General features: G+C 35.7%; 2 protein-coding genes and 1 long non-coding RNA gene across 5 annotated transcripts in view; 2 read left to right on the top strand and 1 right to left on the bottom strand.

Annotated features, from left to right (window-relative positions):
- The first annotated feature begins 182 nt into the window (after positions 1–182).
- Positions 183–3,951, top strand: LOC106137429 (probable maleylacetoacetate isomerase 2). Its single transcript, XM_013338252.2, has 5 exons — positions 183–348; positions 707–884; positions 1,333–1,451; positions 1,807–2,018; positions 2,604–3,951. Exons 1-5 carry the CDS (start codon positions 340–342, stop codon positions 2,728–2,730), a joined length of 645 nt encoding a protein of 214 aa, XP_013193706.1. The 5' UTR covers positions 183–339; the 3' UTR covers positions 2,731–3,951.
- Positions 3,952–4,875: 924 nt separating this feature from the next.
- LOC106137423 (uncharacterized) lies at positions 4,876–6,240 on the bottom strand. The gene is made up of 3 exons (XR_001228682.2): positions 6,111–6,240; positions 5,651–5,782; positions 4,876–5,123 (listed from the first exon to the last, which is right to left on the bottom strand). It is a non-coding gene; the product is annotated as an uncharacterized LOC106137423 (long non-coding RNA).
- The window catches only part of LOC106137422 (phosphofurin acidic cluster sorting protein 1), a 93,123-nt gene continuing 84,859 nt past the window's right edge, over positions 5,262–13,525 (top strand). For all 3 annotated transcript variants that reach the window (XR_009657242.1, XM_060949151.1, XM_060949150.1), the window contains exon 1: positions 5,262–5,618. Coding sequence is in view for 2 of the 3 variants with exons in the window: in XM_060949151.1 (XP_060805134.1) it covers positions 5,509–5,618 (110 nt within the window). In the remaining variant the exon portion in view is untranslated. The remainder of the gene's footprint in view (positions 5,619–13,525) is intronic.

Below are 13,525 nucleotides of genomic sequence, written 5' to 3'. Positions count from 1 at the left end.
TGCTTATCTAAATGAAAAAAAAGAGCTTTAAATTCGATTTAACCAATTTTAATAAATTACATAATTAATAAATAAAATTATATACTTAATAAAAAAACTTGTATATACGTACGTCCATACCTACTTTCAAAATCTTTGAAAATTGTATCCGAAACGTTTGGACCAAATTGATAAACATCATTTATCTTGAATTGTGAATTTTTGCTATTTTACTGATAAAGGAGCTTTCTGGCCTTTTTTAAATTTTGATAAAACTAATAATTTACAATATTTTACAAGAGGAATACAAAAGCCGTCAAAATTACTTACTACTCTAAGTATAACGGAAATCTCACCAACATGGCTAAGGTATTTTAATTTTAACTTACAAGTTTTTTTAAATAACAACTTGTTTGAAAAACAAGTATAATTTGCATACTTACTATTCCTGATTTCCTCATATAGCTCTTCTTTGGAAATCGTCGGATGAGCTTATTAAACACTTCTTAACCTCAGCTTAAGATTCTTTCTTACTTTTGCCAAACATTCGTTAAAATTAATATGAGCGACAACAAGGTTAGTGAATTTTGTAGTCACATTTCTTAGCGAAGCCGTGTGGAAATCTTTTATGAAAGAAAACTTGTTCCGTATCACCAAAACCGCCCATAAAAAATTTAAACTTACAAACCTATGTATCTAAATTATGTATTTTGTTTTTCTTTTACAGCCAGTATTGTACTCATACTGGCGAAGCTCATGTTCGTGGCGAGTGAGAATTGCGCTCAATCTAAAGGAGATACCATATGACATCAAGGCAGTGAGTCTTATCAAAGGAGGTGGGGAACAGCACTGTAACGAGTACCGAGATGTGAATCCGATGGAGCAGGTTCCTTCACTGTGTATAGGTAAATTTAAGTAATATTTTTAGCTTATTTTGTGACACTTTAGTAAGATATATACTACTTATGATTTATTTCCAAAATTTTTGTACAGTATGTGATGATGGTAAAAAGCACTATTTCTTCTGGATATTTGTAAGTATTAAAGCTCAAGAAAAGTATATCCCAACTAATATTATCAATGCAAAAGTTTTTTGGTTTGTAACCAATCTTCATGAAATTTTGCATACATTAGTGTTTGGTGGACTAGTTTAAACAGAAAATGTTTAAACATGGGCAGAGTGTTGGGCGAAAGCTAGTACTTACTGAATAATTATTACACAGTTCAGTCATACTTTAAATAGATAAAATAAAATGATTTAAATAGATCAGTAGTTTCAGTTACTCAATCACAAGCTAGATTGGTAACTCCTGTGCCTTTAGTGGAAATAATCAAGATTTTTTCAAATTACAGATGGTCACACATTTATAGAGTCCCTTAGCATAATGCACTACCTGGAGGAGACCCGACCACAGAGACCTCTTATGCCACAAGACTGCTTCAAGCGCGCCAAAGTTAGGGAGATTTGTGAGGTAAGGCTTTTAGACAACACATACCTTTAAACATTTATCATTGATAGCTATATATAGTATGTGGCAAAAAGTGGTCTATGTTACTGCTAAAGATTTAGTCTTCATATGCGAAATATCATCAAAAAGTTTACAGAATATTTTGATTTTATTTGTAAAAAAAAGGAGTCTCTTCAAAATATTAATATGTAAGGCGTATCAAAGATGGTATGAGAGATACTAATGGACTAAAACATTCAGAAGAATGACGAAAGTATTGGTAGAAATGAAGCATAATGGAGGATTTTCTGCATTCACAGACAAGAGCTCTTCCATGCAAATTAAAAAAAAACATTATTATGGTGGTTGGATTTTACAGGTGATATCTTCCAGTATCCAGCCGCTGCAAAACCTGATAGTCCTCATCTACGTCGGAGAAGAGAAGAAGAAGGAATGGGCCCAGCACTGGATAACAAGGGGCTTCAGAGCAGTTGAGAAGCTTCTGTCAGCATCCGCTGGGAAGTACTGTGTTGGGGACGAGATCACTCTGGCCGATTGCTGCTTGGTGCCTCAAGTCTTCAATGCTAGGAGGTAACTAATCATGTTAGACTATAGTAGAATAATTAAACCACCTTTGAACCTACTTTGCCGTCATTCTGTTCCATCTATAATGGTCGGCACATCATTTTGTTTGTTCACTCTGGCATACTGACATCCGGCCACCAAGAGATTTTTTGACATTTTATTTGTAACGGTTTAGCCATTGATCACCTTATATAACATCCATAAAATTCAAATTCAAACAAATTCAAAATTCAAATTTTTTTATTCATTACTATAGGATACTATATACCTATCGCTTAATAATTGTCAAAACGTATGGTTTAACAACATTGGTTGACGTCAAATAAATTACTTAAAAACTAAGCTTACTGCCGCTTCCAAGGCGTCAGTGCAGAAGAAGCAGTAACAAACTGCACTGCAGCATTTTCTTCAACAACGTCAACTTCACAATATTATATATAAGAAAAGTGAGATACGCCCTATTTAACTCATAATACTTTTGATGTTTTTTCTCTGTTTGGACATCCGCTGGAAGGAACCCGGAGTACGTCTATTCATTCCCTATGGTCCTATATTTTTCTGTCAGGCAACAAAATGTGTATTTATTTTCAGATTCCACGTAGACCTGCGGCCGTACCCCATCATCCTCCGCATCGACCGGGAGCTGGAGAACCACCCCGCCTTCCGCGCCGCGCACCCGTCCGCGCAGCCCGACTGCCCCCCGGAGGTCGCCAAATGAAGGCACGACCACGCCTCGCCCGCGCACTGGCCTCACACCCACGATACCCACGATAACTCATTATAACATCCAGCTTGCATACTAAACAGACGCTTTTGATGTCAGGAACGGATTTTCTTAAAGCGATATAAGTTGAATCAAAATGGCGGCGGGAGGTGCAGATACCAGCCATTTACGTCACAGTAAATTCGTAGTATTAGTTCCACCCTCGCCTTTCGCAGCACTGGGTCCATCTGTGCCTTGGTTTGAGCCAAATTAAGGCATTACCAAGCCTCCGCGTATCCGCGTTAAGCTTACGATAATTCGTTATAACATCAAGCTTACACTTTTTGACGTCATAAATAGTCTGAGGAGGCAGGGGCCGTTACAGATAGGCAGAGGGAAGGAGCACCTCTATGCTCGTTAAAATGGTTTTTTTTTTGGGTTTCTATTACCCACCTGCAAGGTTTATGACTTTTGCATCTTTGAATATGAACACGCGCGTTCCAAGCCCTGACTTGCAGGAAGTGAGGAATTTGGACGCGCCACGCTTTAAGCAATATAACAATAGAAAAATGAGTAAAAGTAAGTGTACGTGGGGATCTTATAATGATATTCAGAGATAAATCGTGGATATTTAGATAAAAATATTTAGTTTTAATGCATTTTTATTATTTAAAGTCTGTTCAAAATATATAATGTAACAAGCGTGTAAGTTGTAGTATAAGAGTGTAAGTTTCGTTATGGGTGAATGATTTAGTCTTACGGATAATATTAAGTGAATTTACAAGGGTTCTTAGGACAGACATAGATTTAATAGATGCCGCAAGATCATCAATATGAAATTCATGCGTGTCGAAGTTCTTTCAGTTAATTAGTGCGTAATAAGGGAACAATTTATACGTAGGTACTTAATTTCAGTCAATGACAATCACCGCGGATTCTGAATAAAAATGTTTCGAAAGGATCTAGTCATCAATTTGCCAGTACCGCGCAATTTGATTCGGGGAGTCTAATTATTTTTATGTCTGTGGTTTTGGGTTAAGTCATTCTTATAGTAAAAACATGTTATAAGTAGATACATCATTTCAAGTGTAAGTAATGTGCCATTTTAAATAAGTGTAAGATTTTATGTTATGTATATTGGGATATTATAATTCGGATATAATTTATAGCATTGTTATTTTATTTTATTGTTCAGTGTTTTTTCTTTCTATGGCAATAAAATGCTTTTCTTTATAATGTTGGATTTTTCTTTCCAAGCATTCTATGTTGGTGGGGATATGGTACCTTCATCTCATTATAGCTTTCGTCCGCGGCCAATATGTTTGTCTATCTATATCAATAGTTTCTGAATAATTTGGGAGAAATGCATATTTACTACCTACTTCCGCTTTAACTAAGGTGGCATAAGTCCTCAAATGCCAGATGTACAAAATACTCTATGAGTGCCAGCAATGTACGTATCAAGAATAACCATATTCGTAGATAAACATAAAATAAAAGATTAGTCCCATTACATATCTCTTTTTAAGTATAATTTCCATTTCCATCTTCTAAAAATTACATAGGTGAATGTTTCCGGATTTTTTTAAATTAATGAACACATCCATGACATGTCATGACATCTATGTTTGACGTTTGACCGTTTGACAATTGCTAAGCTTACCTCATCAATCTTTTTTTCCATTTTTGTTGGGAAGAAATTGGTACTGATGATGATTTATTAAATGTATAAATGTATGGGAAAAACATCATACTCAGATGGATATCTGCAAGAATGTATAGTTTTCTTGATGTGGTTTTCCTACTTAGGTGTCCCACATAAAAGCCGTATCTCGTATGTTAGTCAGAATTCATTGGTATTGGTTGGCCGATGGCCGGCGTAGGATTTGAACCCATGCTTCATTGAGGATATAAATTTAATTAATAAGTAATATAATATTTGTTTGAAATAATAAAAAAATTGTAAGTTGCCCACCCCAACCCCACATGAAGTTCTCTGTCAGACCCAATGGTTGATAATGCTTCCAACATTAGGTCCGCCAATTACGTTATAAATTTGGGGTTTGTACAATAAAATTTAAACAAAATTACATTGAACAAAATTTAATTTTGAACTCACTACAGTATTTTTTTATGCAGCCGGAAATAAAAACTCTTAGTTTGGCTGGATACATATAGAAACGTGTAATTGCTAGCTTATCGCTTTAAGGAAGATGCATAATATGGAAGTAAAATAGGGACTATCTTTCTTTTCCTATGGACGTTATATAAGGTGATCAATGAAAACCGTTATAAATAATAAATGATTTAATTAAGCTCTGAAAAATGCGCTTCTTTTTTCATATTTTCACGTAAATAGATTTTCTTGCCGATAGTTCCATCTGCAGGTACGTTGTCCGCTGTGGTTCCTGATGGTTCAGAAGTATAAACTTTAATGTGTAAAGTTAACTGTTCTAGTTTCGGTTCCCAATTTTACCAAGATTTTTAAATCTTTATTCCAATGTCGTTTCTTGGTATTTTAAATTTATTCTATTGCAACACTGAAAACCTAACTGTCAAACGTAGGTATCGAACGCTTCGTTTCGTAGCCGCCGTGTCGCGACTCGCGATCTTGCTCAAAGTGTGTTTATGAATTTTATTGAGCATTGTTGTGTTCGCTTCTTGTCGGCTTCGTGTTCATAATGGCACAATGAAAACGAATCCTGTATGTGTTGAGTGATTAAATAACAATGTGCTTCGTTGCCGATCTGAGTGCTGTGTTGTGAATACTTTGTGTCTTAGTGCCGATCTAAAATGACCGAGAAGAATAAATCGGAAAAGATGACTAATGCATCAAAACCAGTTCCCATGAAACTTTTTGCTGCCTGGGAAGTGGACAGGACGCCTTCCAACTGTATTCCCAGGTAGGTAAGTGTAATTTAGCACTAAAACTTACTTGTTTTAAGTTAGGATCTGAGTCCATGTCTCGTACCTACGGTCAAAACGCCTGTTAAAATTGTATCTGGCATTATTGTTAATAACCGCCGGTGTTTTCGTGTTGTGTTGCACTGGATAGCGGCTTTCGTAGCTAATAAAAAAAATTGATTTGGACTATCAGAATGCTTAGATTTAATGTAGTTAAAGATGTTCTCCACTAAGTTTTCTTAGCATACCGAATCGAAAGTTGATTGTCATGTAGACACCTTTTAATTAAGACCTAAATAAAATATTATATTATACAACAAAATATTTTTTTTTGATATGGTTTAAATGACTTTTGTATGTTCACAATGTGTATTACATTTCATGCATGCACAAAGTCAAAGAAAACAAGGTTTTCATAAACGGGAAGAGAAGCAACACAAAAGAATATCCGTGGCAGCCTTAAAAGATATAATAATTAAGCCTGTAGGTACCTGTATATTTTTTTTAATTTTGTTTCCAGTCAGCAATGACCTCCCCCAATCTTTATCCTTAAATTTGATTGTCACGTTCCTATACTATTGATATCATATCTATTGTCATACTATTGTTGACCACATATTTGGCACAAATGTTATCAGTCCATTTTATTTATGTAGTGTGTTCCTGATAACGTTTAGTACTTGTCCATTGATACAAGTATCACTTGTTACTTACTTAATGTTTGTGTCAAGTATTTATCAGTATTACCAGAATACTTTGGTGACAGGCTCGGTGCAAAAGACGGTGTTTAACCTGTAGCTACCTTACTAAATTACGTGAAGTTTTGTAAAGTTTATTCTGCTTGAAAGAGATGCTGTATTGATGCTTGTTACTCTTAGTCTTCTATTCTGTTATTATTTTATTATTTCTGTGCCAAATTTCTTCAAAGTCGGTCTAGTAATTAATAAGTTTGTTTACGAAAGCTTTGGAAAAAAATAACACATATATGTTTTCTCTTTGTAATAGTTCTGTTTTAAATATGGATATGTCTACATTTGTTAATAGACTGTGTAATGCCGTGTGGTTTCCGGTATTTTAGAATAGAACAACTCCATATCTTTACTATGGATGTCGTAAAAGGCTACTAAGGGATAGGCTTATAAACTTGGTATTCTTCTTGTAGGTAATAGGTTACCAGTCAATATTTGAATCTCAATTCTATTATTCAGCCTTTTAAAGACTGTTGGTTCTGTCTACCCTACAAAGGATATAGCATGTGTATGTATGTATGTTGATAGACACAGCTAGAGGGATGCTGATAACTTGTAAACAACAGAACTAATTAACATTAACAAATCTATTTATATTTGCGCACAAACAATGGTAACTGGGTAGTTGTAGTTACTAAATTATTGTAATGTTACCATTAATAAAGATACTCAGCTGATTTTCCTGTTTAAGGGATTATATTATGTTTGCTAAGATAATTGCTTATTATATAATTAACTATGATTAGATTAGGTAGTCACATAAACATTGATACAGTGACAAGTGTAACTACTGATAAACTCATCATGTTTTTCATTGTTTAAACCCACTCCAAAGACCCACTTCTCTAGCGTTGCCAGGCGTCTGGATAAAGCAGGACATACTTAGGCTTTATGATCGCATGTCCGGCCAAAATGAACGGTGGCCGTCTTGTCCGGCTTTTTTTAGGCTTTTTACATTTCGCAAACAAGTCAGAGCCGCCGCCGCGCCGCCGAGCGTGCCCGAGCGCAGGCGACGAGAGTCGACTACCGATAATATAGGGTGTCCGGCATTTTTAGCCAAATGTCCGGCCAAACTGGCTGCTCTGTCCGGCTATTAGGTTTGGCGACCTGGCAACCCTACACTCTTCATTTAGCTACCAGAATTATATGATATAACGAGCGGCCCGCACCTACATCGCGCGATCGTAAAAGGCGACTAAGAGATAGGCTTATAAACTTGGGATTCTTCTTGTAGGTGATGTAGTAGCAACAACCTGTCATTATTTGAATCTTAAATCGTTTATCCAAAAAGCTGAATGTGGTCTATCAGTGTTTTAGAGACCGTTGGCTCTGTCTACCCCGCAAGGGATATATAAGTTATTAAATGTATGTACTTTACATGAAGTACGTATAAATACTAGAAATAGATTTATCGTCAATATACGATACTTTGCTTGTTATTAGTGTCTATATTTGGAGAATTATAGGGTTGACAATGTCTAGGTGTAGGAAGTGTTTTAGATACAAAATACATGACAATATTGTGTGGGTGTCGAGTCAGGATACGAGTGATTTATAAATTGCCGCGGTTTGATAACGTTTTTATCACAAGGCCGGCGGAATTATTCAATTGAATGTAAATATACGTGCAGTGTCTTAGTTGTGGGGTTTCCGGCAAATGAGAATAAAGAAGGAATACTAAGAATATAGGGATGAATATAAAGAAGAATCCCATGTTCACAAACCCATGTTTGTGAACATGGGATTCTTCTTTAAGGCGATGGGCTACAAAACTGTCACTATTTAAAGCTCAATTCTATCATTTAGCCAAACAACTGACCGTGGCCTATCAGTCTTGTCAAGACTGTTGGCTCTGTCTACCCCGCAAAAGATATAGACGTGATTATATGTATGTATGTAAGAATAGAGATTAAGAGCATCCTATACCGTCAAGCTTTGCATGAAGGAAGTTATGAATGGGGATGACGAGAAAGAAGTATGTTAGGATCGTGGCAACTGGAAATAAGGAGTCTCTGACTACTCCTTCGGGAAAAAGGGGTAATTATATGCATGTGGAATAGCATCACTCACCTTTTTTATGGTCGAGGAGGCGATTGAAGAAAAATCTAGCATAAAATTGATGATGGTTATAACATAAGTGTATCATTCAACACATCATTTTGACGGGGGGTTAATTGTAAACAAACCACACGCGAGTCACGTTGTTTGTCATCTGTCTGTGGTGTCAGCTACCAGTAAAGCAAATCCGACCTTGCGGTTGCCCCTGGCTATGCGCTGGCGCATCTGTTACACAGTTTTAAACGTGGAATGACTAATTTTCTTTTACGACTACATACATACATACATATGGTCACGTCTATATCCCTTGCGGGGTAGACAGAGCCAACAGTCTTGAAAAGACTGACAGGCCACGTTCAGCTATTTGGCTTTAAGATAGAATTGACATTCAAATAGTGACAGGTTGCTAACCCATCGCCTTAAAAGAAGAATCCCAAGTTAATAAGCCTACTCCTTAGTCGCCTTTTAAGACATCAATGGGAGAGAGATGGAGTGGTCCTATTCTTTTTTGCTATTGGTGCCGGGAACCACACGGCGCACACACTTATGCGACTACTATTATGAAATTCTTACCTTCAGCAAAATACAGTTCCTCCCTCAGGAGAGCTTAGTATATAGAGCACGTTTTGACATTCTCGTCGTGTTCATTGCTTTCACGAAGAGGTCACGGCTGGGCGTCCACCAAGGTTAGCATTGTTTTAGTGCATTCATCGCTGTTGCTGAATAGAAAACAATAATCTATACTAATATTATAAAGCTGAAGAGATTGTTTGTTTGTTTGAACGCGCTAATCTCAAGAACTTCTGGTTCGAATTGAATGTTTTATTTGTGTTGAATAGACCATTTATCGCGGAAGGCTTTAGGCTTTTATATAACATCACGCTGCAACTATTAGGAGCGAAGAAATAATGGAAAATGTGAAAAAAAAACGGGGGAAATTATTCATCCTTGAGGGCTTCAATGATGCCCAAAATAACTATTCCACGCGGACGAAGTCGCGGGCACAGCTAGTCATTAATACAAAGTAAACTAAGACACATAAGTAATTACAAGTTACTTAAATTAATTTCAAGTATCATTTAAGATATATTTACTGATTTTACTGCAACAATAGTTTAATTTAATGTTAATGATAAGTGATCCCACAGACAATATAAATAACAGATCAAATAAATTAGTTGGATTACATCACATACCTACAATAAAAGGGATGGTTAAGACGAACTCAAAGAAAACGTTAAACGGATAATTTTATGAAATAAGGAGTGTAAAATAAATAATCAACCTGTGGACTATGTGTCACTAATAACTTTAACTACTTACAACGAATTAAGAGAATGCAATTTGCATCCAGTTGTGTTAAGTTTACAAAGTGATTTTAATTTGAATGTTAATGTTAATTAAAAATATACATACATATAATCGCATATTACTTGCGGGAGACAGAGCCAACAGTTTTGAAAATACTGATAGACAACGTTCAGCTGTTTGGCTTAATGATAGAATTGAGATTCAAATGGAGACAGGTTGCTAGCCCATCGCTTAAAAGCAGAATCCTAAGTTCATAAACCTATCCTTTAGTCGCCTTTTACGACATCCATGTGGTGAAGTGGTCCTATTCTTTTTTTAAATTGGTGCCGGGAACCACTCGGCATAAAATGAAATACATAATCAGATTTGTCCTTATCAATACATGAAATAATGAATCAATGACTGTGTAAATGTGAATGAATGACCATCAGTACTTACATTTACGGCGTGGTCATTACATTTACTAAGAGGTCACGGTTGTGCGTGTGTATCAAGGTCACCTTTGTTTCCTTGGATCTGCATTGCACGAGATTTCTAAGCGATTGCATTATTACATGCAGGTGTAATAATTACAGTTGCGAAACTTTATTCCAAATTATCACGAGCATGTTGAGAATTGCCTTTTTAAAGTCACCGCTAAGATGATTCAATGAAGTCACGGCTTGACTGAATCTTTTATAATAGTTTCAGGTCAAAAATTCGGCTGACCTCGGGACCCGAAACACTTTTGTGGAGGGTGCAACCGGGAGCACGCAGAGATGAGAGAGAGTTTTGTGAAAAATTGTACAATACACAAGCCCTCGGCTTTTTAAATTTTATGTTATTACTAGAGATCTCTTTTCCAAGGATGTTGTAAAAGGCGACTAAGGGATAGGCTTATAACTTTGTGATTCTTTTTTTAGGCGATGGACTAGCACTCTCAATTTAATCATTAAGCTCAACAACTAAACGTAGCCTGTTGGTCGATTCGTTAGAAGAAGTTATTTATTTCCTCTATGGCCTCTTAATTTGCTTCATTGTTCGTATACTGAAAAAAAAAAAAACTAGAATTTCAGTGGCAAATAAATTTGTTACCAACCAAAGTGAGTTCGTTAGTAAAATAGAGTTTGTCAGTAAAGCATATTGGTTGCGATGCGTCACGCGTCAACTTGGCCCACATTCACGGTCTCATTGCTCCATAAAAGGCTGTCGAGCTGAACCTGTTGACAGCCTTCCGATTAGTTCGCAATTAAATTTCTTGATATTTCACAATGAAGTGCAGTTTTAATTAGTTTTTATTTATACTGTCATCCGTAAACCTGAGAAAGCTGACAGTCTGGTACTGGGTTCTTGTTCTAAGTAATGTTCGTGTCACTTTGTGATTCACAGACTGCTTTTTTAGTGATTCGTGATTCATTAGGTTAGTGCAGAGTCAGATTTTGACGTGATGAATCTAATCTTGACTAACCAATGAACTGTCCTCTAGAATTTAACAGTCACGCAGACCAAATTTTTACACCTGACACACTTGAATTGTTCCTTTTTGTTACTATGACAAAATTCAGAGAAGTTCTACATTTCTTTCAGTATCTGAAACATTCGGTACAAAAGTACTAGTAAACTTGTCATTAAAGAAACGCAAAATTGCTATCTGTGAAAAATGTTCTCGTCAGTCAGTCGGCGAGTCCTAAATATCGTAACACATCGTTTGTTGGTTGTCAGCGTCACATAATTAGTAGAACAAGTTGTAGAAAAAAAATCTTGTTGAAACATCTCTGAGAAATGAGGATTTTAAAACTTGGTTAATGTTTATCAATAATGTGCGAATAAGAAAGAAGATGTGTTAATCTTTAAAGCATTTAAGGGTATTGATTCTTGAAAAGAACCTGATCAACAAGGTCACAAAATGGTTCTCGAGTTTTGTAATTCTGTTAGTTTAGAATGAATTTACTGTTACAATAATTTATCATTTAACTATACGTATGACGAATCACGAAGATAATGACGCATTTGTGTATTTCTTTTTCTAGCAAAGAAACTACTGCATTAGCTTATACTAGGAAATTAGTATGGGACACAGTTTTGTCACTCGATTCATCACGTGTTAGTAATGTATTTTCATTGTCGTTACATACCATTGTTTTCTTTCCGGTATTATTTACGAATATAAGTAATAAATTATGTGTATGTGTTGCCTCATTTCTGTGATGAAAATCTGGAAACCACGAATTAGAAGTGGGTCGGTCCCGGAGAAAAATAAGGGAATAAGAAATTTTACACATGTATGCCTGTTCATATCATTGAAGAAGGGTCATAATTCGATTTGAATGCGGCGTTTTTCAGAACCTTTTTTGCCCATGGTCCCTGTGATAGTCCCTGGAAAGTACCTACCACGGGAGTGATTATTTTACCCGTGGGCAGAACTCCTTTATTTCGATAGTGATTTTGAAATAGATAAGTGGTTATTTAGGCAGAGGCAGGCAGTAAAAGCGAGTAGTAACTTATAGTATTAAAAAATAGTAACGGATAAATTGGGTTTAAAATTTATGTTCGTTCAGTATTGAACACAATCCACGTTTCTTATGAGGCGTTTATGATTGGTCACAGTTATAAAGTATCAAATGTTATGTTTCTTTATTTGAAAAAACCATTGTTTGAAATTCCATGTGTTAGCACGAACTTTATTTAGTTACAAATGACGCATTGTATGAGGAATATCACATTTGATTATTGTTTCCTTTACTTTTGATTTTACTAACGTTATTTTTTTTAATGATGTTAATTCTTTTTGCGTGATTACCAAGGTGGTGACTGGTTACGTATCTATTCCTATATCATAAACATATTGTATCGTGTAAACTGAAGTATTTTTTATTGAGGTGACTATGTATATGTATGTGTGTATGCAATTCGCTCACTCCTATCACGCAGCGCATAGTGGTTTTCGAAAAAGTTAAAGCTTAATTAATATATAAAAAGCTCAATATATATATACATATGTATATGTATATATATATATATATATATATATATATATATATATATATATATATATATATATATATATATATATATATATATATATATATATATATATATGTTATATATATATATATATATATATATATATGTATATATATGTCTTCTTCCCCCTGGCTTATAATCCCGAATGCATCCTCACCTCTCTGGAGAGATGTTCGGGTATGCTTTGACCATAGATCCTAAATTGGGTGACACAGGTTTTCACACGAAGCGACTCTCATCTGGCCTTCGCAACCTTGCAGGTAAACCTATCCCGTATTGGATCTATGGTAACACATCCAGTTGCCTGAATGTGCACGTTTCGTCGCGATGTTTTCGCTCACCTTAAGAGCATCGGTTAGTATTCAAACTAATGAACATAACTTTCAAAATAGTCATTGGTGTGTAGCAATGACTATTTTCAAAGTTATGTACAAATCCCACACGGCCGATGTGGGATTTGAACCTGTGCCTTTCTGCGCATCACGCATTTTAAGCGGGCACCTTACCGATTCGACCACCAACGCTCTTAAAGCAATATATATGTATCTGATAAAAAGTATATTTGCATGCGACGCCACGGCATATCACCTAGTCCCCGAGTAAAACATGCCATGCTGTATTTGAATGCAGGAAATAATTGAAACAATTTAACAAGCCCCTCATTACAGCAATAATTTCTAACAGCAGAAAATTACCAATTAGATTGTAGTCTACATCTAGTCTCAACGTTGTACCGTTAACTGCAATTTTAACTGATCGAACCCCGTTTTTGGCTGGTCAATGAA

Source organism: Amyelois transitella, chromosome 18 (genome assembly GCF_032362555.1).
Source record: "Amyelois transitella isolate CPQ chromosome 18, ilAmyTran1.1, whole genome shotgun sequence".
NCBI lineage: Eukaryota > Metazoa > Arthropoda > Insecta > Lepidoptera > Pyralidae > Amyelois > Amyelois transitella.
The sequence above is the reverse complement of the archived record's forward strand: the minus strand, read 5'-3'. Positions and strand labels throughout refer to the sequence as shown.